The sequence below is a fragment of the Juglans microcarpa x Juglans regia genome, chromosome 6D (assembly GCF_004785595.1).
Source record: "Juglans microcarpa x Juglans regia isolate MS1-56 chromosome 6D, Jm3101_v1.0, whole genome shotgun sequence".
Taxonomy (NCBI): domain Eukaryota; kingdom Viridiplantae; phylum Streptophyta; class Magnoliopsida; order Fagales; family Juglandaceae; genus Juglans; species Juglans microcarpa x Juglans regia.
The window spans coordinates 1,888,913-1,912,969 of record NC_054604.1 but is presented as its reverse complement, the minus strand read 5'-3'; the positions used below and the strand labels follow the sequence as shown (position 1 = coordinate 1,912,969).

General features: G+C 35.3%; 1 protein-coding gene and 1 pseudogene across 1 annotated transcript; both read left to right on the top strand.

The window, feature by feature from the left end:
* Positions 1-6,342: 6,342 nt before the first annotated feature.
* Positions 6,343-8,732, top strand: LOC121236043 (cytochrome P450 736A117-like). The gene is made up of 2 exons (XM_041132536.1): positions 6,343-7,404; positions 7,883-8,732. Exons 1-2 carry the CDS (start codon positions 6,364-6,366, stop codon positions 8,495-8,497), a joined length of 1,656 nt encoding a protein of 551 aa, XP_040988470.1. The 5' UTR covers positions 6,343-6,363; the 3' UTR covers positions 8,498-8,732.
* A 1,371-nt stretch (positions 8,733-10,103) lies between these two features.
* Positions 10,104-17,573, top strand: LOC121234553 (annotated as a pseudogene).
* Positions 17,574-24,057: the final 6,484 nt, after the last annotated feature.

Genomic DNA, 24,057 nt, shown 5'->3' with positions numbered 1-24,057 from the left:
ACTCTAAGAATTTTTACGTGGAAAACTCTCCAATGCGAAGGGAAAAATCACGGGACCTAGTCTAGTTAAAACTTCCACTATCAACGATAATGAGGTTACAAATTGTCTTCTTTAAAATAATATCTAGAGGCTACCAATACATTAAGAATATCTATATTCTCGGTTCAACACAAAATCATCACCATATAGATGGAAACTAAAAGAGTGACGAGAAAGATTCTAGCAGGTGAGTATTGGTAGAAGACAGACAAAGATGATTCTCAATGATCGACACCAGTCAAAATGAAGCTAAGACATCGGGAACAATATACTAAAATTTCTTCAAAATCAGACCACAGATGATCTCTCAAATCTTATTAAAGTGTGAGGAAAAAATCCTCCTATAGGCACGATTCCCTCTTTTCACCTTCTCACCGCTTTATCTTTTCTTCTTGCTGAAGTATACATTTTTTTATTTTTCACCAGCCGCCTATGATGATATATATATATATATATATATATAATATATATACTCGTAAGGGCAAACAAGTGCATTGCACGTGTGCCCAATTGAAAAAATATGAAAAATTGGTTACTTGTCAATCCACAATGAATAACAAAATGATAATTTAAATTCATACAATTTTAAATGTCAATGATAGAGTTTCATCTATATTTTAAGATTTTATTTCTTATCATAAAAAAATCACATATGTTATGTACAAAATATTGATAACCATAATTTTTACTTGGCTACATGTCAATTCACAATGAACAACAAAAATGAGAGTTTAAATATATACAAATTTCTAAATTTAACTATGTATATGCAGTTCCATTTATATTTTAACATTTTTTATCTGATCATAAAAAAGATCACACATCTTCTTGGAAAATATTCATAACTATAACATAAAAATTTTCACAAACACATTTATAACTACACAGAAATACTTTGTACTTATATATTACAATGATTTAAACTTTTGGAAAGAAGTTTAAAAATAGTTATTCTATTCTTTCAGGCACATTAGGGTGCAGATTTGTCTTGTTGTTTTCCTATATAAAAAAAAAAGGAAATAATAAAATAATTGAGAATGACATATCAAATAGATGTAGAAAAAAATGCAAGAAGTTGATAATTTGTAGTTTACCTGAGGTTTCGAATGGAATTTTGACGTGTTCTCATAACTGAATCTATCTTCATATAGATAATTAACTTGTAGAAGAATTTTTTATTTTTTTTTTGTATTTATTGGTAAAAATGAAAACAAAATGAAGGAAATATTTTTTAATAAAAGATAGTTATGAATAAACCTGATTGCTCAATATTGGGGTAGATGCAATTATGTTGTCAGAACATAAATCTCTTTGACCAAGCATTAAAGTTTCAGAAGAATTAACATTCGAAGACGAATTCATCTCTCTTATACAAATGACTTTATTGTCATTTGAATGACAAGAGAGAGTATACTGAGACTGTATTTGCATTTGAATTTTATTATTTCAAATTTTTTTCAACTCGGCATATCTCTTTCTTTTTTTTTGGCAGACCTCTTCTTTTTTCTCCTTTGATTGGATAGCATACCAACTTTTTCTTATTGGAGCTTTTGCACGTTCTTCAAGGTTTATTTATAAAAGTAGTTAGATAGAAATAAAAATAAATGGTGTTAATAATGTTTAAATGTATTTTTGCATTTAACAATATCGTCTTACCAATCGACATAAAGTTGTAGAAGGTTCTAAATCTCGCGTCAATTTCAGACTGTAATCTAAAAAACATTTGACAACATATCAAATACATGAGTACATATGTATATACAAAGCAGAGATAAAAATTTCTATTTTTTAAAACATTCATCTATATTTAAAATATAAGGAAATACGATCCAATCAGCAAGATATGTCTAATATTCAAATCAAATAAACTAATATAATAATAAACTATTTACAATTAAAAATCTAAAGAGACATACAGCACATATTGAGTAATTTTATTTAATAATGACAATTTTATATATTTGTAAATTGTCTAACACCAATAAATGCATAAAATATTATAAAATAAAAAGAATAACATCTATTTCTATGGGTCTGAAATCATCAAGGCCATAAATGTTTAACAATTCTATTAACGTACAATTTTATTTGGGTTTGCTCTCTAAATTTTTTGTAACATGTATGTGTATGTACTATTTGATGAATGCATAGAAAATTTCATATTTAACTGAACACAAAAAGAAACGGAAGTATACCTAATTTATTATGGAATTTAGTAACGAAGGAGCAGATTTCACAAACAATTTAGAACCTATAAGCGAGGAAATAGATTCGGGAAAATCAAAACAACAATTTTATCAGATAGCAAACAGTAGAAAATAAATAACATGACAATTGCTTTTATACTAAATTGTAGGCGGTGAAAGCGGTGGGAAAAAAATTAAAAATAACATCTGATAAGATTTGCGTAAGTGGTGGAAAACTTTAAAATAATAAGAATCTAATAATTGCAAAATAAAATTACTTATTAACAATGTCATTAATAACCATATTAATACTATTATCAGTATCAACTTTCGTATTAATATAGAATTTAATATCCAAAAAGCAATATTAAATCTTCAAAATATCAAACCTGTTATCATTATAAGATTTGTTATTAAAGGAAAAATTGATCCAGGATGGAAAAAAAAAATATTTTCTGGAAAGTATATATCCAAACAAATCATTAGACTAGAATGATTAATAAAATAAAGATACAATTTGGGAAACTAAAGAAAGAAATCGATAATAATTTGTCAAACATGTAAATATACAAAACACAAAAACGAGATTCTAAAAAACAAACAACAATATAAATATCTATATCTAAAGCATAAAGAAATATAATATAATCAATAATATATGCTTAATATTAAAATTAAATCAACTAATATAATATCACACTATTTAGAATTAAAAATCTAAATAAACATAGAGAAAATATTTACTAATTTTGATTAATAATCACAATTTCATATACTTGCAAAATGCATTAAACAAATAAGTGCATAAAATATTATACAATACAGACAATAACATCTATTTGTATGGATAATAATAAAACATATCTAGAGATAAGAACGAATAAAAGATTAATGGAAATAGAGAAGAGCAGTAACCAGGAGATTGAGGAACAACAAGATAAGCACAGAGGCAGCAATTTTGTTGCAAAAAAATATATTATAAAAAATAACATAATGATTTTAACAATATATTATTGTTTCTTAAATAAGGCTATACTAACATATTAAAATATAACTTGGTAATAATTTTTTATTCAAATTTTAATAACAAATGTCATATTATGTAAACAAAATTGACTATATATTTACAATAAATTTTTTCAGATTGGAAATAAAATTTGTAGAATATTGAAACTGGTTTTTCTACAAATTTATTTTTATTAATAATTTTAATATAATTTATTACCAATTTAAAGTTAAACCCTAATTCAATTTAACTGTAGAAAAATAAATTAAAACCTAAAACGGCACCGTCCTGCACAAAAATAAAATCCTAATTCTACACGCACCCGTATAAATGCATCGTTACTGAATTTCCTTTTCATTAGTTCATTTCACCTCTCTATCTCGACAGCTTCTCATCCCTCTCTCAAAAACTTCTCTCTCCCCACTCTTCTTCCTCGTCCCATCTCTTACACCTTCTCTCCACTCGACATCTCTAAATGTCGCTCGCCATCCCAAGAACCGGAGATCCTCTCCTCCTCTCCCCGAAATACAAGTCTCTCCACACGGCTATAGAGGTTATTTCTATCATCTCTTTCTCTCTCTCACTCTCTCTTTATATCTCTATTACAGAAGATTGTTCTTTTTTTTTTTTTTAATGTTTTGGTTGCTTTATTGGGGATTTGTTTTACATGTTCTTATTTCTTTAATTTTTTTTTTGTTCTTTCTATTTTCTACATATAGATCCGAGTACATTTTTTTTTGAAGTTGCCTCGTCTAAATTTTTTTATCTCTATAAATCTGAACAGGTCTTTATATATCTGAAGACATCCTGTTTAGATACGAATGCTGTTTTTTTTTTTTAATTTTTATTTCTCCGTACATCTACAGATCTTCAGATCCGAACCAACCTTCAACTTTTTCTCATAATTTTTTTGCTATTAATTTCTTTGTTCCTATAGATCCGAGTCAATCTTTATTTTTTTTTTGAAGTTGGGGTTTATTTATTTATTTATTTATTTTTTTCTTATAAAGATTTGGACAGATATTTATATATTTCAAGAGATTATGTTCATATCTCATGGTGTTCCTTTTTGTTTTTACTTTTTCCATTCTCTGTAATTATTTTTCTCTTTTGTTTTCTTTGTTCTTTCATATTTTTCTTGTTTGTTTTTTTTTCTTCCATCGTGCATTTGTAAGTAAATGAACATATGTTTTTCATTTCCTACAGATTTGAGTTGGTGTATAATTTTTCAAGATATCATGTTCATATCTCATAGTGTTGATTATCTCTCTATGCTTGTTTCTAAATATTTCTTGACAATAGAGATAAATCTTCATTTATTGTTTCTTTTTTCCTTCTATTTTTGTGCGTTGAGTTGTTGTGATGATTTTTTTGGTTATTTGTTTTTTCGAGTGCTTATATGTATAAAAAGCACCACCTCTTTTTTCCTTCTTGTTTTTTGATTTTTTATAAAGAAATTTTTAAATCTTAGGAATCTAAAGCCTCTTGTTTCAAGTCTATTTTTTTTTCTCGCCTTCTGTATGTTGATTTGCTCTTCCTGATCTGTTTCCTCCTTATCTTTGTGCTTGTTACTAAATTTTTTTGTCAACACATACAAATTTGAGATTATATTTATGACATGTTCATTTATTTTTCCTTTTCCCATTTTATTTTATGCGTTCAAGTGTTGTGATGATTATTTTGGTTGGAGTTTTATTTTTTCGAATGCTTACAAATCTTTACCTCTGTGTTTCTTATCTTTTGATTTATTTTTTATATATGATCCTCTTTGGTTATAGGATACTCATGTCTCTGGGCTGTTGTGATGATTATTTTGGTTGCAGGTTTTTGGTTTTTGGAAGCTTATAAATCTTTACTTTTCTTATCTTCTGATTTATTTTTTATATATGTTTTTATGTTGTTTTACCATACTTTACTATGTTTGATATTTGTTTAGATGTGATTTGAACATGTGTAGTTCGCCGGTTGTTGAGATTTTTTTTTTGGCCTATATTGATATTTTTTTCTTAGTTTCAATTTTTTTGAGTTTAATGCGTATCTGTAGATGTACAGATCTACTACATGTTTTGAAGTGATTAATTTTATTTCATTCTCTCAATTTATTTCTTACTTGTATTTTTTTCCCAGATACTGTACATGTGAACAGAGAATGGAAGGTAAACGAATAAAACAACATCACAATAAGAAATGGAGATTCACTCCTCTTTCTCAACTAAATTTAGTTTTCTAAACCCAAATAGTCATGTAACTTTTTTATTTCTTAACTATTGCATATATGTAAATAACGGAAGAAGATAGTCAGGAAATCAACAAAAAAAAAACTGACCTGTGAAACTGGATAGGTGGGAGGCAAGTTTGGAACCCAAATTTGAAAGAAACATATTTTGATTGTTAAAACGATATATGGGAAACAATAGAAAATAAAGATGGAAAGCTACTCTTAAATGAAGTGGTCAACAGTTTAAGCGGTAGAAAAGACAAACAAAATCAAATTCTGATAAATGTAAAAAAAAAAAAAAATGAAGATAATTCTTATACAAAGAAGCAAGCGGTGGAAGAAATGTAAAAAAAAAAAAATGAGAATCTGATAAGAGAAAAATGGTGGAGGCGGTGGGAAACGCTTAGATGGAAAAAAATGAAATCGAGAAGGCTGTAGAAATTGTTAGAAGAAAAATTTACAAATTTGATCAAATAATAATACAGGAATTCTAGAAGAATAAAAAAAAAAAGACAAAAAGGACAAAATCATAAATTGACTATGCGTGGCAATAGAAATGACAAATAAATATAAATTCAAGGGCATAAATGAAAAAAAAAGTTATCAGGGACAGAAATGGCAGAGAAATACCAATTGCAGGGCAAAAATAGAAAAAAAATTATTTATCAACATGCTTCTTGCACAAAATCAAGGGCAAAAAAGGAAAAAAAGATGACAAAATTCGTAGACATTAGCGCTTATTATATATAAGATGTGTATATATATATATCTATATGAGAAATCAAGATAATTACAAAATTGCCATCAGAATGGCTTAGGCGATATGATTTCCTTACATGGAGAGACCGCCACATCATTTGAGAATATCAAAACTCTTGCCTTGAAATAAAAGTTTTTTCTCCACATAAACTTCTATGCGACATTACAAATTAACTTCGAACAGACCATATATAGATACATACTTAGACACACGAGAGATCGAGAAGAAAATGTCAAACTTCCTGCAATTTTTGTCACAACATGTGACCACTTCCTTCTTCCTGAATCCCTTTGTTTTAGCTATCTTGTCCGTCATCTTCATACTTCTCATGTTCAAATGGTCCTCCACCCTTCCAAGCACAAAACATAACTCACCACCTTCACCACCAAAGCTCCCAATCATTGGAAACCTTCACCAACTCGGCTTGCATCCTCACCGTTCACTCAGATCCTTAGCTCAACGCCATGGCCCCCTCATGCTGCTTCACTTTGGCAGCGTCCCAACCCTTGTTGTTTCATCTGCCGATGCTGCCCGAGAGATCATGAAAACCCATGACCTCATCTTTGCAAACCGGCCCAAATCAAGCATGTTCCAGAAACTGCTATACAATTACAAAGATGTGTCAATGGCCCCCTACGGCGAATACTGGAGGCAGATGAAGAGCGTATGCGTGCTACATCTTTTGAGTAACAAAAGGGTTCAGTCCTTTCGCGGTGTTAGAGAGGAGGAAACCTCCCTGATGATTCAGAAGATCAAACAGTCGTGCTATTCGTCAGGTACTGTGAATTTAAGCGAAGTGTTTGCAAAGCTTACAAATGATGTAGTGTGCAGGGTGAGTTTAGGAAGGAAATATAGTGGAGGGGAAGAAGGTGGGAGCAAATTTAAGGAGATTTTAGGGGATTTTGTGGAGCTGTTGGGTATTATCAGTGTTGGGGACTATATTCCATCGCTTGCTTGGGTGGGCCGTGTAAATGGCTTGGATGCTAGAACAGAGAAGGTGGCTACACGGCTGGATAATTTTCTAGAAGAAGTACTTGAAGAGCACACAAATTTTCAGAAGAAAGCCAGGAGTGATGGCCATGTGAGTCCAGAAAATGAAGATCAGAAAGACTTTGTTGATGTTCTTCTTTGGATTCAGAAGGAAGACGTGATCGGTTTTCCTGTCGAAAGAGTTAGCATCAAGGCTGTAATCCTGGTAAGCAAACTCGTACGTGTGCGTGCGCGCGAGACCGGCCAAGTCATGGATCGAATTGTCTATCGATCGGTGTAATTTTGTTCTCATTCTCTGCTTTCTCGAGTTTACGGTAGGAAGTATGATTACGTCATATGTTTGAACCGACGAGATATTTTTTCCCTTTCTGACCAGAATAGGAGCTAGCTAAAGACCATATACATTTGGTTTTCGAAGTTTCTACTACTAAGAAAAATGAGACGAACACTTCTAAATCTTTTAGCATTGTGTTACTATTGACACAAAATTAAGGTGTCGGGCAAGAGCTTTATTTATGTTTGAATGGTAAAAGCCTAACAGGTGGGATGTTAATATTACATGGTCTTAACCAAAACGGTCTGCATGCTCACTTCAAGAGGGTTTTGCATGTAATGCTTTTTGTTTTTGGGTCACATACATATAATTGACAGCTTTCTTCAACATTTACAATCTTTTATTACAGGATGTATTCGCCGCTGGAACTGACACTGTGTATACAGTTTTAGAGTGGGCAATGACAGAGCTGTTAAGGCACCCAAACGCCATGGAGAAGGTGCAGAATGAGGTGAGAGGGATTAGTACCGGCAAGGAAAGAGAAGTAACAGAGGATGATTTGGATAAAATGCATTACTTAAAGGCAGTAATCAAAGAGACATTTCGGATGCATCCACCTATTCCACTGCTAGTTCCTCGGGAATCGACTCAAAGTGTCAAATTACAGGGCTATGACATTGCAGCAGGAACACAAGTAATAGTCAATGCATGGGCAATTGGAAGAGACCCAACATCATGGGATGAACCAGAGGAGTTTCACCCAGAGAGGTTCTTGACAACCTCAATAGATGTGAAAGGACATGACTTTCAGTTAATCCCATTCGGTGCTGGAAGGAGGAGTTGCCCAGGCATTCCTTTTGCCCTCACTATCATCGAGCTCGTTTTGGCAAATCTGGTGCAAAAGTTTGATTGGGCGTTGCCTAATGAAGCAAGTGGACAGGATTTGGACATGTCTGAATCTATTGGTCTAACAATTCATAGAAAGTTTCCTCTTACAGCAGTTGCAACTCCATATTTTGATTAGTATATAATCTGCATTAGCGAAAGAATATGTTAAACAGGAGATCAGGATTATGTGAAGCTGCTAGTAGGAGTCTAGAGAGATCAGTTCTGTATCAAGCCATAGAATTCATCTTATCAATTGGTGTTCTGATCTCTATCTATTAGGTTCTTATGTTTATCACTTCATCTCTACCGTCATTGTAAGGCTATTTAAAGCCAAGTAATCTATGGAATAAAGCAGTTTTTGAATTAGTAAACATAGAGTCCTGTGTTATTGTAACACTCGGGCCAGCACCAAGCCCAGGCCAAGCCGTAATCTATAATTATTTTTTAAGTTATTATTTGTGGGGAAGCCTATTTGATGTTTATTGGGTAATTTTTGAATATGTTACTGGCCCAAAATATTATTACGACCGAATATGAATTTTACATGCCCAAAAACTATAAAAGAAAAGAGCTAAAAGAACCACCCATGCATGTTGATTTTTAATGGGTATTCACTATTCGGTAACAAGACAAAAATAATGGTTCCAATAATATTTTGTCGTACAGGACTCCCGCCATTGCTTAAGGTCCACCCTACGTAAGCCTCCAAAAATAAAAAGGAGCTGTTTATTATTATTATTATTTATTTAAAAATAAATAAAAAACCATTTTATTAAATAAAATCTTAAATAATTTTTATAATTTTCAATATTTGCAAGGCCCTATAATACTAAATTTAATATGTAATACAATGATTTTTTTATATAAGTAATTCAATGAATTATTTATATTTTAAATAATTTTTTTAAAATCTTGCTAAATTAAGACATAAAATTTACATTGAAGCATCATTTTAAGTTGTTGTATATATAAATTCATAAAATTTGTATTTAAAGATTTTCAATAAAATCTAATTTTATTAAAAAATTTAAAAATATTCTATATAATAATTTATATTTTATTATATTATAATTATAAACTCACTTAAATTTTACCTTGACTCAATTATTGAGCCGTCCCGCCCACGGGATAATATCAGTAAGTTCAGCACTGGAATATTCTTTGAGACCAAGTGCATGCATGCGAGCCTCACAGTCAATAATATTGTTTGTCATGAAAGAAAATGAGAGTGATCTCTAGGAACTGGGCCTGGAAATTTTGGTTGGGTTGTATTAGTTTTTTCAAAACAGAGCCTTCAGATTAATTATTATAAGAGACAAGAGTTACGGAACTGGGCCTGGAAATTCTTCTTGTGTTCTACGCACACATACAAACCAACAAATTAGTACAAGAGTAATGAATTGTACGTCTCTCTACTCTTGGGGATATTTATTGTCCATATCTCTGACAATTTAGTTTGTAATATTCTTGGTTGAAGGGTTGGCAACGTCGCCATCTTTCGATGAAGCTGATGAAATTCGTTGGTTTGAATTAGATTGTAACCTTAACATTTAGGTCCGACGATGGATAAGATTTAATTGGTACCAGAGCAAAGGGAGAAAAAAGAGCAAGAATTTACTAAATAAACAAAAAAAATTAATAAATGGAAAAAAGCAACAGCTGCAAATCTATCCATAAATCATGAGCATGCTTATATGTTGAGAATTACACTTGCTACTACACTATCTTTGTTGAGAACTCCAATGGCTTTTCTCCAATGGTTAATGGAAAGCTTCCAACCTTTGTTGTTCATTGCATGCATTATTTTCCTCATGTCCCTGAAGTTTTTTTCACTACAAGAAAACTGTTTATTTGTGGCCAGTTAATTCCAGCGAAATGATTATTTACAGTTAAAATGAGTCTGTTTTGATCACAAATGATCTTTTCGTCACAATTAAATAGTCACAAAAACCCGTTTTTCTTTTAGTGTCTTGAAGGAGAAGTCAGCAGGGAAAAGAAACTCCAATCCCCCACCAAGCCCTCCAAAGCTACCCATCATTGGTAACCTTCACCAGCTAGGGAAAATGCCTCATCTCTCTCTCAAGTGTTTGGCAGAGAAGTTCGGACCAATAATTTATTTACAGCTTGGCCAGATCCCAGCAGTGGTAATAAAAACCCATGATCTTGCGCTATCTAGCCGCCACAATTCTTTTCAGCAAAGCATATCATGTATGGTTGCACCGATATTACCTTCTCCCCCTATGGTGATTCCTGGAGGCACGTTCAAAAAATATGCATACTTGAACTTTTTAGTGCTAAAAGAGTTCAATCATATAGACTCGTTTGGGAAGAAGAAGTAGCTCGTTTGGTTCATCGAGTTGCAGATTCCTATCCTTCCACCACCAATCTAACCAAGATGCTTGGACTCTACGCAAATGATGTCCTTTGCCGGGTTGTATTTGGAAGAGATTTCTCAGGTGGAGGGGAATACGATCGCTATGGCTTCCATCAAATGCTCGAGGAGTTTCAAGTATTGCTCGGAGGATTTAGCCTAGTAGATTTCTTCCATTCCATGGAATTCGTAAAGAGTAATGCTAGATACAAGCCCCAAATAGACAAGCCTCATACAAGCCTTTTATAAAACAATGGGTCTCACTAATAAATAATAGTTTTTTTTACACTTTTTTAAAGTGGGATCCACTTTTTGACAAAGACTTGTATGAGACTTGTCTATTTGGGACTTGTACAAATCATTTTTCATTCGTAAATAGTCTAACGGGTAGGAAATCTAGACTTCAAAAGACTTTTCGAAGCTTTGATAAACTTTTTGATCAGTTGTTGAGTGAACATCTCAATCACGAGAGAGAAACAGAGGAGCACAAGGACCTTGTGGATGTCTTACTCGATATACAAAAGAATGGATCCGGCGATCTACCAATCACTATGGATAATATCAAAGCTATCATCTTGGTAAGTCCCCACATGTATTAGATGATACAGGGCAAAATAAACTGTAGGTCGTTTAGTTTCAATTGTAATATGTAAAACTGTGGTTTTCTTTTTTGTACATTTCTTTTCTGATTTATTTCAAGTGTACATATGTCATTAGATTATTAGATTGGTTTGTTAGTCAGTTAGGATATTTTTGTGTATATAGTCACACCTGGTTACTGTATTGAATTAATTCTAGAAAGGGGAAATTGCTTCTTCTTCACCATCGAGTCTGCCTTCTTTCCTTCTTGACTTATCGTGCTCTGGTTTAATTGTTGTTGTGCAAAGCTCTTTGATTCAATTCCTTACATGGTATCAAGAGCTAGTGAGATGTAATTTCGTGGTAGAACCTAACCCTAACCTTCAGACTCCACCCAATTCACCTAAATCTAACCCTCCACCCAACCACAATAACACCCTTACCTTGTCTCGCCACCTCAATCTCTCTGACCTCTCCAACCCTTTTCGTGTATACCATGGAGACAGCCCAACCATTACTCTTGTTCCTGAGCCCATCACTTCTGATAATTACGGCACATGGTCTCGTGCCATGCATCGTGCTCTCCGTGCCAAGAACAAGCTTGGTTTCATCACTGGTTCTTTGCAGCAACCTACCGATCCCTTGGACCCTTACTCGATCTATGGGAGTGGTGTAATGATATGGTGGTCTCATGGATTCAAAATTCCATCAGTCCATCTATCAAGACCAGTGTGGTGCTCGTCGATGATGCTCAAGCCATCTGGAAGGACCTAGAGAAACATTTCTCACATCAGAATAGCCTACGCATTTTTCAACTCAAGAAGTAACTCTCTAGTCTTCTACAAGAGCTCAACTCTGTAAGTATCTACTATGGCAAGCTTAAGACATTTTGGGATGAACTTTCTCTTTATGATCCCTTCCTGCTTGTACTTGTGGAACCATGAAAATCCTTTCAGACCGATACTAGAGAGATTGTATCCTACAATTTCTAATGGGTCTCCATGACTCATATTCTCCCATTTGTGACCAGATTATGTTGATGGACCCTATCCCATCTATTACCGAAGTTTTTTCACTGATTCCGCAACAAGAAATGCATCATCAGATGCTATCTAATGTACCCTCCCCTGAAACCATGGCCATGGCTGTTCAAAAACCTTATTCCCCTCCCAAACAGACCTCCAAATCAAACCAATCCTCCAAGAAGGACCGCCCATATTGCAGCCACTGTAAGATCTCTAGTCATTCCTTGGAAAGCTGTTTCAAACTTGGCAATGTTGTTGCTCCTACTTGTTCACATTGTCATTTAACTGGTCATTCACTTGACAAGTGTTACAAGTTGGTTGGATATCCACTTGGTCACAAAATTCATACCAAAAAGCAGCCCCCTTCTAGAATGAGTGCTCATATGGCTTCTTATTCACCGGCTCTTGATTCTGAAGTTGCTAGTGATGACAAGATTGGTTTGACCAAGCTTCAATACCAACAGCTACTGTCTTTGATCCAGCCACAGGATCCTTCAACTTCTGCTGTTATCAACCACTCAGGAGTTTCCTCTCAACCATCTTCTTCTTCCATTCATCCATCAAACATGTATGGTATATACACTTGCTTTTCTATACACACACAGAGCACCTCACACCATGTTTCTTTTAGTTGGATACTCGACACAGGGGCTACAGACCATATGGTTTGTAATTCCTCATTTTTTACCTCAATTAAACCGTTGTTGTTTACTTTGTTAAGCTTCCTAATGGGAGTTCTGCTCCTATTACTCACATTGGTGACATTCAATTAACTAATACTCTCATTTTACGGGATGTTCTTTGTGTCCCTTCATTCTCTTTCAACTTGATTTCAGCAACTAAGTTGACCCATTCTCTAACTTGTTGCATTTTGTTTTTGTTTTTTTTTTTCTCATTACCGTTTCATTTAGGACTTGTTTTCTTGGAAAACGATTAGGAATGGTGAACTCAAGCATGGATTATACCACTTGGTTTGCTTAGAAATTTCACCATTAGCCCTTGCACAGTCTCTATTAGATTCTACATCTCATACTCACAAAGTTTCCAATACTTTTTCTCCTATTGTTAACACAGTCACTCACCATGACCTATGGCACTATCGCCTAGGTCACTTATAAGTTCCTAGGCTTAGAATGATTGCTGATCCCTTTGTAAGCAAACAAATATTTTTCATTAATAAAAATCCTTGCAGTGTTTGCCCATTAGCCAAATCCCATACATTACCTTTTAATGACAACACTCATCTTTCCTCAAGAATTTTTGAACTCATTCACTGTGACTTATGGGGTCCTAGCCCTACCATTGCACATGATAGGTCAAGATATTTCTTGACCATAATGGAGATTTCTCTCGATCAACTTGGCTCTATTTTTTGGCAAATAAGTATGAAACAAGAACTTGCATTGAATCCTTTTACAATTTGGTGGAAACTCATATTGGACTCAAGATAAAATCCTAAGAAGTGATAATGGTGCTGAATTTTTCATGACCAATTTTTTCAATAATAAGGGCATCATCCACCACAGAAGTTGTGTGTAAACCCCTCAACAAAATGACATTATTGAGAGAAAGCACCAACATATACTCAATATAGCTCGAGCCCTTCAATTCCAATCAAATTTACTTTTGATATATTAGAGTGACTGTGTACCCACAGCCACTTACATAATAAACAGGCTGCCCACCCCCATTTTACAAAATAAATCTCTATATGAAATCCTTTTGAAAATACCACATTCTTATGCTCATATGAGAGTTTTTGGCTCTCTCTGTTTTGCAGCCATCTTGTCACACCCTAGACAAAAATTTGACCCTAGGGGTCTAAGATGTGTGTTCCTTGGATATCCCTTTGGGACCAAAGGCTACAAACTTTTAGATCTCACCACTAACACCATTTTTATTTCCCGGGATGTTATTTTTCATAAGTCCATTTTTCCTTTCCACCAATCCACATCTTCCTCACCTCACTCCACAGAATCTTCACTACCAGTTTTTTCCAGCTTTGAGTCATTTCTCTCAACTGATTCCACTCCACCTCATAATTTCAATCCTGAGCAGACCACTGGCAGCACTTTTCCTCCCTCAGTACCCACAATTTCTTCACCTTCCCCTCCACCTCTTATCACACCCCCTTAACTCCTTAGAAGATCCACTAGACTCAGAAAAGCTTTAAAATAACTCAAAGATTTTCACTGTCACCATGCTTTGCTGCCTCCCCCTGAATAGTCGACTTCCAAGGATGCACCTGTTTTAAATGGTAAGGTTTCCCTCTAAGTCATTATTTATCTTATCAAAAATTTAATCCCTCATTTCAAGCTTTCACATCCTCCATTTCTCTCTACACCGAGCCTACGTCTTACAAACAGGCTTTGAAGGATCCTGGTTGGTGTCAAGCAATGGAGGCTGAGCTTGAGGCTTTGGAACACAATCAAACCTAGACACTCATAGACTTACCTCCGGGAAAAGAAGCTATTGATTGTAAGTATGTTTACAAAACTAAATTTAAGTCTGATGGAACTATGGAGAGACTTAAAGCTAGATTGGTAGCCAAGGGCTACACACAACAAGAAGGCATAGATTTTCATGAGACTTTTTCTCCTGTTGGTAAACTTGTTACTATCAGATGCCTTCTTGTTGTTGCTGCTATTAGAGGCTGGTATTTACATCACTTTGATGTAAATAATGCCTTTTTAAATGGTGATTTGAAAGTGGAAATTTATATGAGAAAACCACTCAGGTACACTAAAGGTTAGCCCCACCAAGTTTGCAAGCTGCTCAAGAGCATTTATGGGCTTAAACAAGCCTCAAGATAGTGGAATTTCAAACTTACCTCATCCTTGCTAGAGTTTGGTTTTATTCAGTCTAAAGCTGACTATAGCTTATTTACTAAGCATGATGGACATTCATTTCTTGCTTTATTAGTTTATGTTGATATATTCTTGTGGCTAGCAATTCTCAAGCCTTAGTTGATTCCATTCGGTCCTTTCTTCATTCTAAATTCAAAATTAAGGACTTTGGCTGCCTATGTTATTTTTTAGGCTTAGAAATTGCTAGATCATCAAGGGAATTCACATTTCCCAAAGAAAAAATATGCCTTGGACATATTAGCTGATGCTGGCATGTTAGGTTTTAAACCCCTAAAACTTCCTCTTGACTAGAATTTTAAAATTAGCAAGGATGAAGGGACTCCTCTTTGTGACCCTAGCATTTATAGAAGACTCATTGGGAGGCTCTTGTACCTTACCATATCTCGGCCAGATCTCTGTTTTCTTGTACAATTACTAAGTCAGTTTATGGCCAGTCCATCCTTTCCCCACCTGGTAGCCACATACAGAATTCTAAGGTATATCAAAGTAGCTCCAAGTCAAGGAATTCCCCTCCCTTCTTCGTCTACATTCCAACTCAAGGCCTATTGTGATTCAGATTGGGCCTCTTGCCCAGATTCTCATCGCTCAACTACAGGGTATTGTATATTTCTTGGAAATTTCTTGGTATCTTGGAAATCCAAGAAATAAACTGTTGTTTCTTGCTCATCAGTTGAAGCTGAGTATGGAAGTATGACTGCCACATGCACAAAATTAACTTGGCTTCGTTATCTCCTTCAAGATCTTGGTATTTCCCATCAACAAGCTGCTTTTCTCTTCTGTGACAATTAGGCAGCACTTCATATTGCTACAAACCCGGTTTTTCATGAGAGGACGAAGCATATTGAGCTCGATTGCCACTTGATTAGAGACCAAATTCAAGCTGAACAGATTACTACTACACATGTCTCCTCCAACAATCAATTGGCTGACACCTTTACTAAAGCCTTTCCCTCTTATCTTCTACACTCACATCTCTCCAAGATGGGAATAGTAAATTACTAGTCTCCATCTTGCCGGGGAGGTGTTAGATGATACAGGGCAAGATAAACTGCAGGTCGTTTAGTTTCAATTGTAATATGTAAAGCTGTCATTTTCTTTTTTGTACATTTCTTTTCTGATTTATTTCAAGTGTACATATGTGTATATAGTCACACCTGGTTACTTCTTCACCATCGACTTTGCCTCTTTTTCTTCTTGACTTATCGTGCTCTGGTTTTGTTAATTGTTGCTGTGCAAAGCTCTATGATTCAATTCTTACAATATGCAATACTTAGTTTTTTATTTTTTCACCATCATACAATATTATGCATGTTATATGCGATATTTAGCTTAACTTTTAGAATAGATATCAATATTTCTCATATATTATTGTCACGGCAGGACATGTTTACTGCAGGATCTGATACAACGTCTATCACCCTTGAATGGGGAATGACAGAGCTCATCTTGAACCCCAAAGTCATGGAAATAGCACAAGCAGAAGTACGAAACATCGTTGGAGATCATAGAAGCGTTGTTTTAGAGAGTGATCTGCCTCACCTGCACTACATTAAAGCTGTCATCAAAGAGATCTTACGATTTCATCGTCCTGCTCCAGTTCTAGTACCTAGAGAATCCACGGAAGATGTGAATATCGAAGGGTAAGATATTCTAGCCAAAACACGTTTTTTTTTTCAATGCCTGGGCAATAGGGAGAGATTCAGAATCTTGGGAAAGCCTAGATATGTTTCAGCCAGAGAGATTTATGGGTACCATTGTCGATTTCAAGGGGCAGCATTTCGAGCTAATACCTTTTGGTGCTTGTTGAAGAATATGCCCAGGAATGACATTTGGAACAACAGTTATTGAGCTCACTATAGCTAAACTTCTCCACAGTTTTGATTGGTATCTTCCTCCTGGTACCGTAGTTGAAAATTTTGATATGAAAGAGGTTTTCGGGATTACGATGCACAGGATATCTAATCCAACTCTCATTGCAAAACCACGCTTTCCCGTAGGACAAAACAAGCCATAATTTAAACGTTTTATCATTCACCTAGTTCCGCTTCATTATGTTTATGCAATACAAGGAGAAACACATACAATAATGGAGCATAGCAGATTTTGACCCCTCCCATATCTTCTATAGATGGCAATAATTGCACATCAACAGCTTGTAAAAGTCATGCACTCTCAAAAGGCAAATCGTTTATAACAAGATCTCCACCACTGCAAGGAGTGGCATCAATCATGACACTTTTTCTCTTCCCAAATGTGTAGTTGCAATTCTGTATATTATCTATAATGCAAATAGTGTGAATAGATATTTTACCTCAGTTGGTGTTTTCATGGTATCAAGAGCCACTCGACTAACGTCAGCATCGTTGTTTTTTGCCCTTTTTCCAGTCTTTCGTCAAACACTTCTTGTGTCTCTTTTATTTTTCCGCTCCAATATCATGTCCACTTACACTTCCCGTGTCTTCCCCCCTCCCCCCCTCCATATTAAACACTTTTCTAGCCAGCTCAATCCTGGTCATAGAAAATAAAATATAATAGGTAAGGAAATGGAGAAAAGAGGAGGAGGGAGAGTCTTGAATGCTACGTCTCTCTTCTACTCTCAATTATAAATTGAATAAAAGGCATAGATTGATATTTATAGAAAAATTACATTGAGATAAAAAAAAAAAGATAAATATCTTAAATATAATAAAAATTAAATCAAGATAATATCAATTACAATTGAGAGTAGAAGAAAGATGTAATTTTCAAAGTCTCTCACTCTCATTCTATCTTCGCCATCTCATTTTCTAACATGTTATCATAGTTCTTGGCTAATATCACACTCAATCCTATAGACCTATTCCTTTTGAAGTTCTTCACTGTTGTTCAATTATGTTTCATATCAAATCCATATATTTGGCAAAACTTTCCTTATTTACGTGAAATTGCTCTGTTATTGTTTTCGTTTTTCCCGTTCGTTTGGGTTTTTACGTAGGCTGCATGGCCGCAACTAATGGGTCGCCGCCTAAGGTTGGCCATCCTTGGTCGTTTGCTGATCTTATCTCCGAGGTGCCCCAACCATTACCGAAGATGGAAGTATCGTTTTGTCATCCGAAAACCATTGATGGAGAACTGTATTTCACGTTCTCAGTCAAGGAAGTGGAGAAGACTATTGAACCCTTCCGTTTCTCCTTGGTTCTGAAATTTCTACGGCAAAGACCATCTTTGGATGCCATTAGGGCCTTTATATGCTGCCGCTGGGAATTGTCAAGTATGCCTATTGTTTCTGCTATGCAAAGGCCTCGGCATGTGTTTGTTCGATAATCCAATGAAAGTGATTTTAATAAATATTTGTCCCATGAATCTTTTGACATCAATGGCGTTCCTTATAGATCTTTTGCATGGAGGCCAGACTTTGATGAATTTTTTGAACCGTCATGGGTTCCGGTGTGCGTATTTCTGCCAGTCCTCCCATCGAATTTATACCATTCCTCTATTTTACGGCACCCATTGGAGAACTGATACATCGAGACAACTCCACGACTTGCGCCACTAGAACTGATGGTACTAGGGTTTGCCTAGAGGTGGACGCTTCACAGGAACCGATCTCGCACTTTTGGATAACGAAACCCAGTCAACCTCGAAGTCACAAACAAGAAGTTGTGTTTGAAACTTTACCTGCGTATTGCAATATATGTAGGTGTCAGGGCCATAACCAAAAAACTTGCAAAAGTGGAAATGATCAAAAGAAGAAGGTGAAAAGCGGACAGATTTGGGTTAAAAAAGTTGAAAAAAATGTGGTAGAAGAGCTAGTTGTAGTTCCGCATGCAGTGGCTAATAACTCTATTCAGGTTGAAAAGAATATAGGACCACATGAAGTAGTGCTGGTGGAGGAACCGATTCTACCTGAGAAGGAGCCTTTGATAGAGGTTGTTCCTTTCTTGACTAGGGAGGCAAAATTTGTAGCAGCTCAAGAGGGTGTCAAGGACTTGGCAACAATTCCGTTGGTGAGTGTTGCTGCTGAAGGTGATGCAGGTACAGGGATGGAGTGTAAGTCTTCTTGTGGGTTGTGTGAGGAAGAGGTTTCCATTGGGTCCAATATTAAGGTCCAACTTCAGGGGAAGCAGATTAATCAGACTGCTGATTCGGTTTTGGGATGTTCTAATGAGTTGCACTTGGTAATGGGCCCAGTGCAAATGTTCATTTGGAATCGATTTTAATTGAGGAACTTGAAGAGGAAGGTGATGAAGATATTGCCCATGATGGGTGTAAACGTGTTGACGAGCAAGAATTGAACATTGCCATTAATTTTGATTGTGAATTGGAGCGGGATAAGCTGAAAGGTGATATGTCCAAATATTATTGCTCTGATTCAGAAGGCCCTAAGTTTATGATTGGTAAGTCTCAAAAATGAAGTTCCACTAGGGTGGTTACTCGCCCTTCCAAACTGAATTTATGATAAGCCCAATTATTTTTTGGAATATTAGGGGTCTCAGTACTTCTCATACGCGTTTGAAGAAACTTATTAGAAGATTTCGTAATATTATTGCTTTGGCCGAACCTTTGTTGAAGGTAGATAAAATTCCTAAATTTTTAGGGCGTTTTAACTAAGTTGTTTCTTACTAATGAAGAGCAAAATGGGAAAATTTGGTTACTTTGGAATTCTACAGTTTTTGTTCATTGGTTGGCTGGGTCTAATCAATTTGTGTCAGTAAAAACCGAAGAGAATGGGCATGTTTATGTTCTTACCATTGTGAATGCTAAATGCACTTGGTTAGAGAGGAAAATGTTGTGGGAGGACCTAGAAGCTTCTGGGTGTGGTAACCTTCCTTGGGTTATTTTGGGGACTTCAACATTATCAAGAATGATTCGGAATGGCTAGGCAGTCATCCTCGTCCTTTTGCAGCCATGGAAGATTTCAACTTGTGTATTCATAACAATGGTTGGTTGGATATGTACTCTAATGGCCCAAGAATGACTTGGTGTAATGGTCAACACGGACTGGCTCGTCGATGGGCAAGGTTAGAGAGATGTTTCATCAATTCTAATTTTTTAATTGTTTTTCTAATGTATTCTTTCAGGTTTTGGCTCGTACTACTTCTTATCACTCCTCGTTGGTGATCCAAATGGGTGAAGATCCTTTCAGGTATGGTCCTAGTTCATTTCGGTTTTAGTTTTTGTGGACTGATCATATTGATTTTTTTCATTTTGTTGAGAGTGTGTGGAGATTAGAGGGGCATGTTGTTGGCTTGTTTAATCTTTCTCTTAAATTGAAAAGGGTTAAGGTGGCTTTAAAGGATTGGAACCGGTCTGTTTTTGGTAGGACTGAGATTATCATTAATCAATTAGAGCAACACATTGAGAGTCTGGAAGATAGGCTTCAAACTTGTTTTAATATAGATGATGATAATGAACTCTTGCTGACTAAGTTGGATCTTTCTAATTGGAGGGATAGAGAGGAAAAGTTGGTTGCAAGATGGGGATCAAAACTCTAAGTTTTATCATGCTTATCTTAATGCCAAAAAACACAAAAGGATTAAGGAGATGCATCTAGTTGATGGTACTTGTTTAAATACCCCTTATGTTATTCATACTACTACTGTTGAGTATTTTAAAAATTTTTGGGGGTTGGGGCTAATAGTGAGTTGCCAAATCTTTGTGATTTGATTTCCCATGTGATTACTGCTGATAAAAATATGGCACTCTGTAGAGCTCCTTCTTTAGAGGAGAATAAGGATGCTCTTTTTAGTATTCCCATTGATAGTAGTCCTGGTCCGGATGGTTTTGATTTGAGTTTTTATAAGGTTTGTTGGGATCTGGTTAAAGATGATTTATTGAGTGCTATCTCTTAGTTTTTTTCATAATAATTCATTTCCCAGATTTTATACTGCCTCCTTTATTGTTTTAATTCCTAAGGTGGATAAGCCTTCAGGTTTTGATAAATTTTGGCCTATGAGTTTTTGCTCGGTGATTTACAAGATTTGTGCTAAAATTATTGTGGGCCGTCTATCGGACTTGCTTAGTAAGATTATCTCTCAAGTGCAATGGGCGTTTATTCTTGGGCGTAGTATATTTTAGAATATCAATCTTACACAGGAGATGGTTCAGTCTATTCATAAATCTTGTAATTGGGGGAATGTTTTGGTTAAACTTGACATGTCCAAAGCTTATGACAGAGTTGGTTGGAATTTTCTTTTACATGTCTTGAATGCTTTTGGGTTTTCCTCTCAGTTTTGTACTTTGATAAATGCTTGTATCACCACTCCTTGGTATTCTGTCATGATGAATGACACCTAGTTGGATTTTTTAAAAGGTGAGCACGGCTTGAGGCAAAGTGACCCGCTTTCACCTTATTTATTTATTATTATGCAAGATGTGTTATCTCGTCTTCTTAAGAATTCTTTCAGGAATGGAAAAATTTGTCAATTTACTCAAGCTCGTGGTACCCCCATTATTTCTCATCTTATGTATGCGGATGATATTGTTATTTTTGCTAATGGTGGTGAGAGGTCCATGAGAGGTTTGATGGAGGTGTTGAATACGTATGAGACTTGGACAGGGCAAGTTCTTAGGAGAGAGAAAAGTGCTATGTTTTTTTCTAAAAGAATTTCTCCTTCTAGGAAATATTCCATTCTTTGCTTTAGTGGTTTTTCTGAGGTTCTTTTCCTTTTAAATATTTAGGTGTCTGGGTTGTGGATGGTAGACTTAAAGTTGGTGATTTTGGTGAGCTGCTTGGGAAGATTAAGAAGAAGATAGCTGGTTGGAAGATGAAAATGCTTTCTGCTAGTGGTCGTGCTATTCTCCTTCGTCATGATTTATCAAGCATGACGACTCATCTTTTGGTTGTTTTAACTGTTCCTAAAACTGTGATTATGATGTTGAATAAACTTTTGAGCTCCTTTTTTTGGGGTGAGTTTGAAGGTAAAAGCAAGAGGAAATGGGTTGCTTGGAATAATATTTGTAGGCCTATTGAGGAAGGAGGTTTGGGTATCCGGGCCTTTGGGGATATTCAGAAGGCTTTACATTTGATACTTGCTTAGCATCTGATTACTGCCCAGTCTTTATGGGCGGAGTTCTTTAGGGGGAAGTATGTAAGGGGTAATCATCTTTCTTTGATGATGCCTAATAAGGGTACTCAATTTTGGAAATCTATTGTTAGAAGTATTTCTTTTTGGCATGATAATTGGGCGGAGAGTGGTCCACTCAGTATGTTTTATCTTGTTATTGAGCAGCCTTTGTTGAAAATTATTGAGTGTTGTCTCAATAATGGGTGGGATGTTCCTCTTCTGGAAAGGCTTGTGGGTCCCCAAAAAGCTTTCGACGTATGTAATTTTTTGGCTAAGAGGAAGGAAGGTCAAGATGTTTTAATCTGGTTAAATGACTCAGCTGGTAATTTTACTACAAAAAGTGCTTGAAATTGTATCTGTGTTAGGTCGCCTCCTCTACTTTGGTTTCTGAATGTCAATGTTGTTCTGGGGGACAGGTTGAGGATTTGAATCATGTGCTTTGTACTGGTGATTTTGCTCATCAAATTTGGCATATGGCTGGGACTCAGTTAGATGTTCACATGAGTGTGTATCAAACTTGGCAGGAACAAATAAATTTTTGGTTCCGTAGCGCTAATAAGTCTTCTGAAGTTAGAACTATTTTTGGTCTTCTCCCTTCCATAGTTTTCCTGAAACTTTGGGATTGGCGTTGCAAAGTACTGTATGAAGGTAAGGTTTCTAATGTGGAGTCGGTTTGGCATGTTATCATTTTTTGACTTTGCAGGATTATGCAATTGATTATGAAAGTCTCTAAGATTTCTAATCAGGATGTGGCTATCTTAAATAGATTGGAGATCTTGATATTTGCCCCTAAACCTATGCAAGTGTGTATGGTGAGATGGTCTAGACCACAAGATGGTTGGGTGAAATTGAATACAAATGGTAGCAGCTTAGGTAATCTTGGGCTGGCTGGTGTAGGGGGTGTTCTTCATGACCATAGTGGTAAGCTTTGTATGGTGTATTTTGTGCCTTTGGATCAGGGTTCTAATAATTTTGCAGAAATGCACAGTGTGTTGGAGAGGATTCGTAGGTGTTATCATCTTGGGTTTTTTGGTATTGAGATTGAGACGGATTCTCATTTGCTTGTCAATTGGATTATTAAAGGGACTTGTAATATCTGGTATTTAGAGGATTTTTGGGATGAATCACATGAGTATCTTATATGCATGGAAGATTGTATTCGTTACATCTTTCGTGAAGGTAATGTTGTGGTTGCTTTTCTTGCTAAGAAGAGTGCTGGAGGTTTAAATAGGGATTGGGTGGATGAAAGTGATATGCCAACCCAGTTAAGAGGGATTCTTCATACCGACATGATTGGGTTTCTTTATCTTCGCATCTCGTAAGGTTGTCCTTCGTAAGTTTGGTTTTCTATGATTTCTTTTACTCATTGGATATTATTATTTGTTTGTGTGCTCTTTCTTGCAGGTCTTGGTTTTTTTCTTGGGTTGGTACTATTTTTGTTATTGTAATTTGAACAATAGTCATCAATGTTTTATTTTGGTTGGTTGATTAGGTTTTTTGATACATGGGTTTTGGTTTTATGCTTATTTGTACCACCCAGGTGTTTGGTTGTAACCACGGTTTTCCTCCACCACAAGTGAGGGCTATCAATAAAATTGGGATACTGTCATCTTTTTGAAAAAAAGAAAAAAAAATCCATATATTTGGAGTGTCTTTATTAGTTCTGAGTATTTTTTTGGATTTTGATCTATTATGAGCATTGTTTGAAGCACGTATCCATTTTTAGCCTTTTAATTTTGGTCTAATCACTACAATAGAAACGGCCTTTTGTGTCAAATGAAATTTCTGCGAAAATACCAAAAAATGCC

Bases quoted from the DNA above. Each gene is read 5' to 3' on its own strand.
- LOC121236043 (XM_041132536.1), top strand. From the start codon at position 6,364: ATGCGACATTACAAATTAACTTCGAACAGACCATATATAGATACATAC. The intron at 7,405-7,882 runs GTAAGCAAACTC...CTTTTATTACAG, and splicing joins GCATCAAGGCTGTAATCCTG to GATGTATTCGCCGCTGGAAC.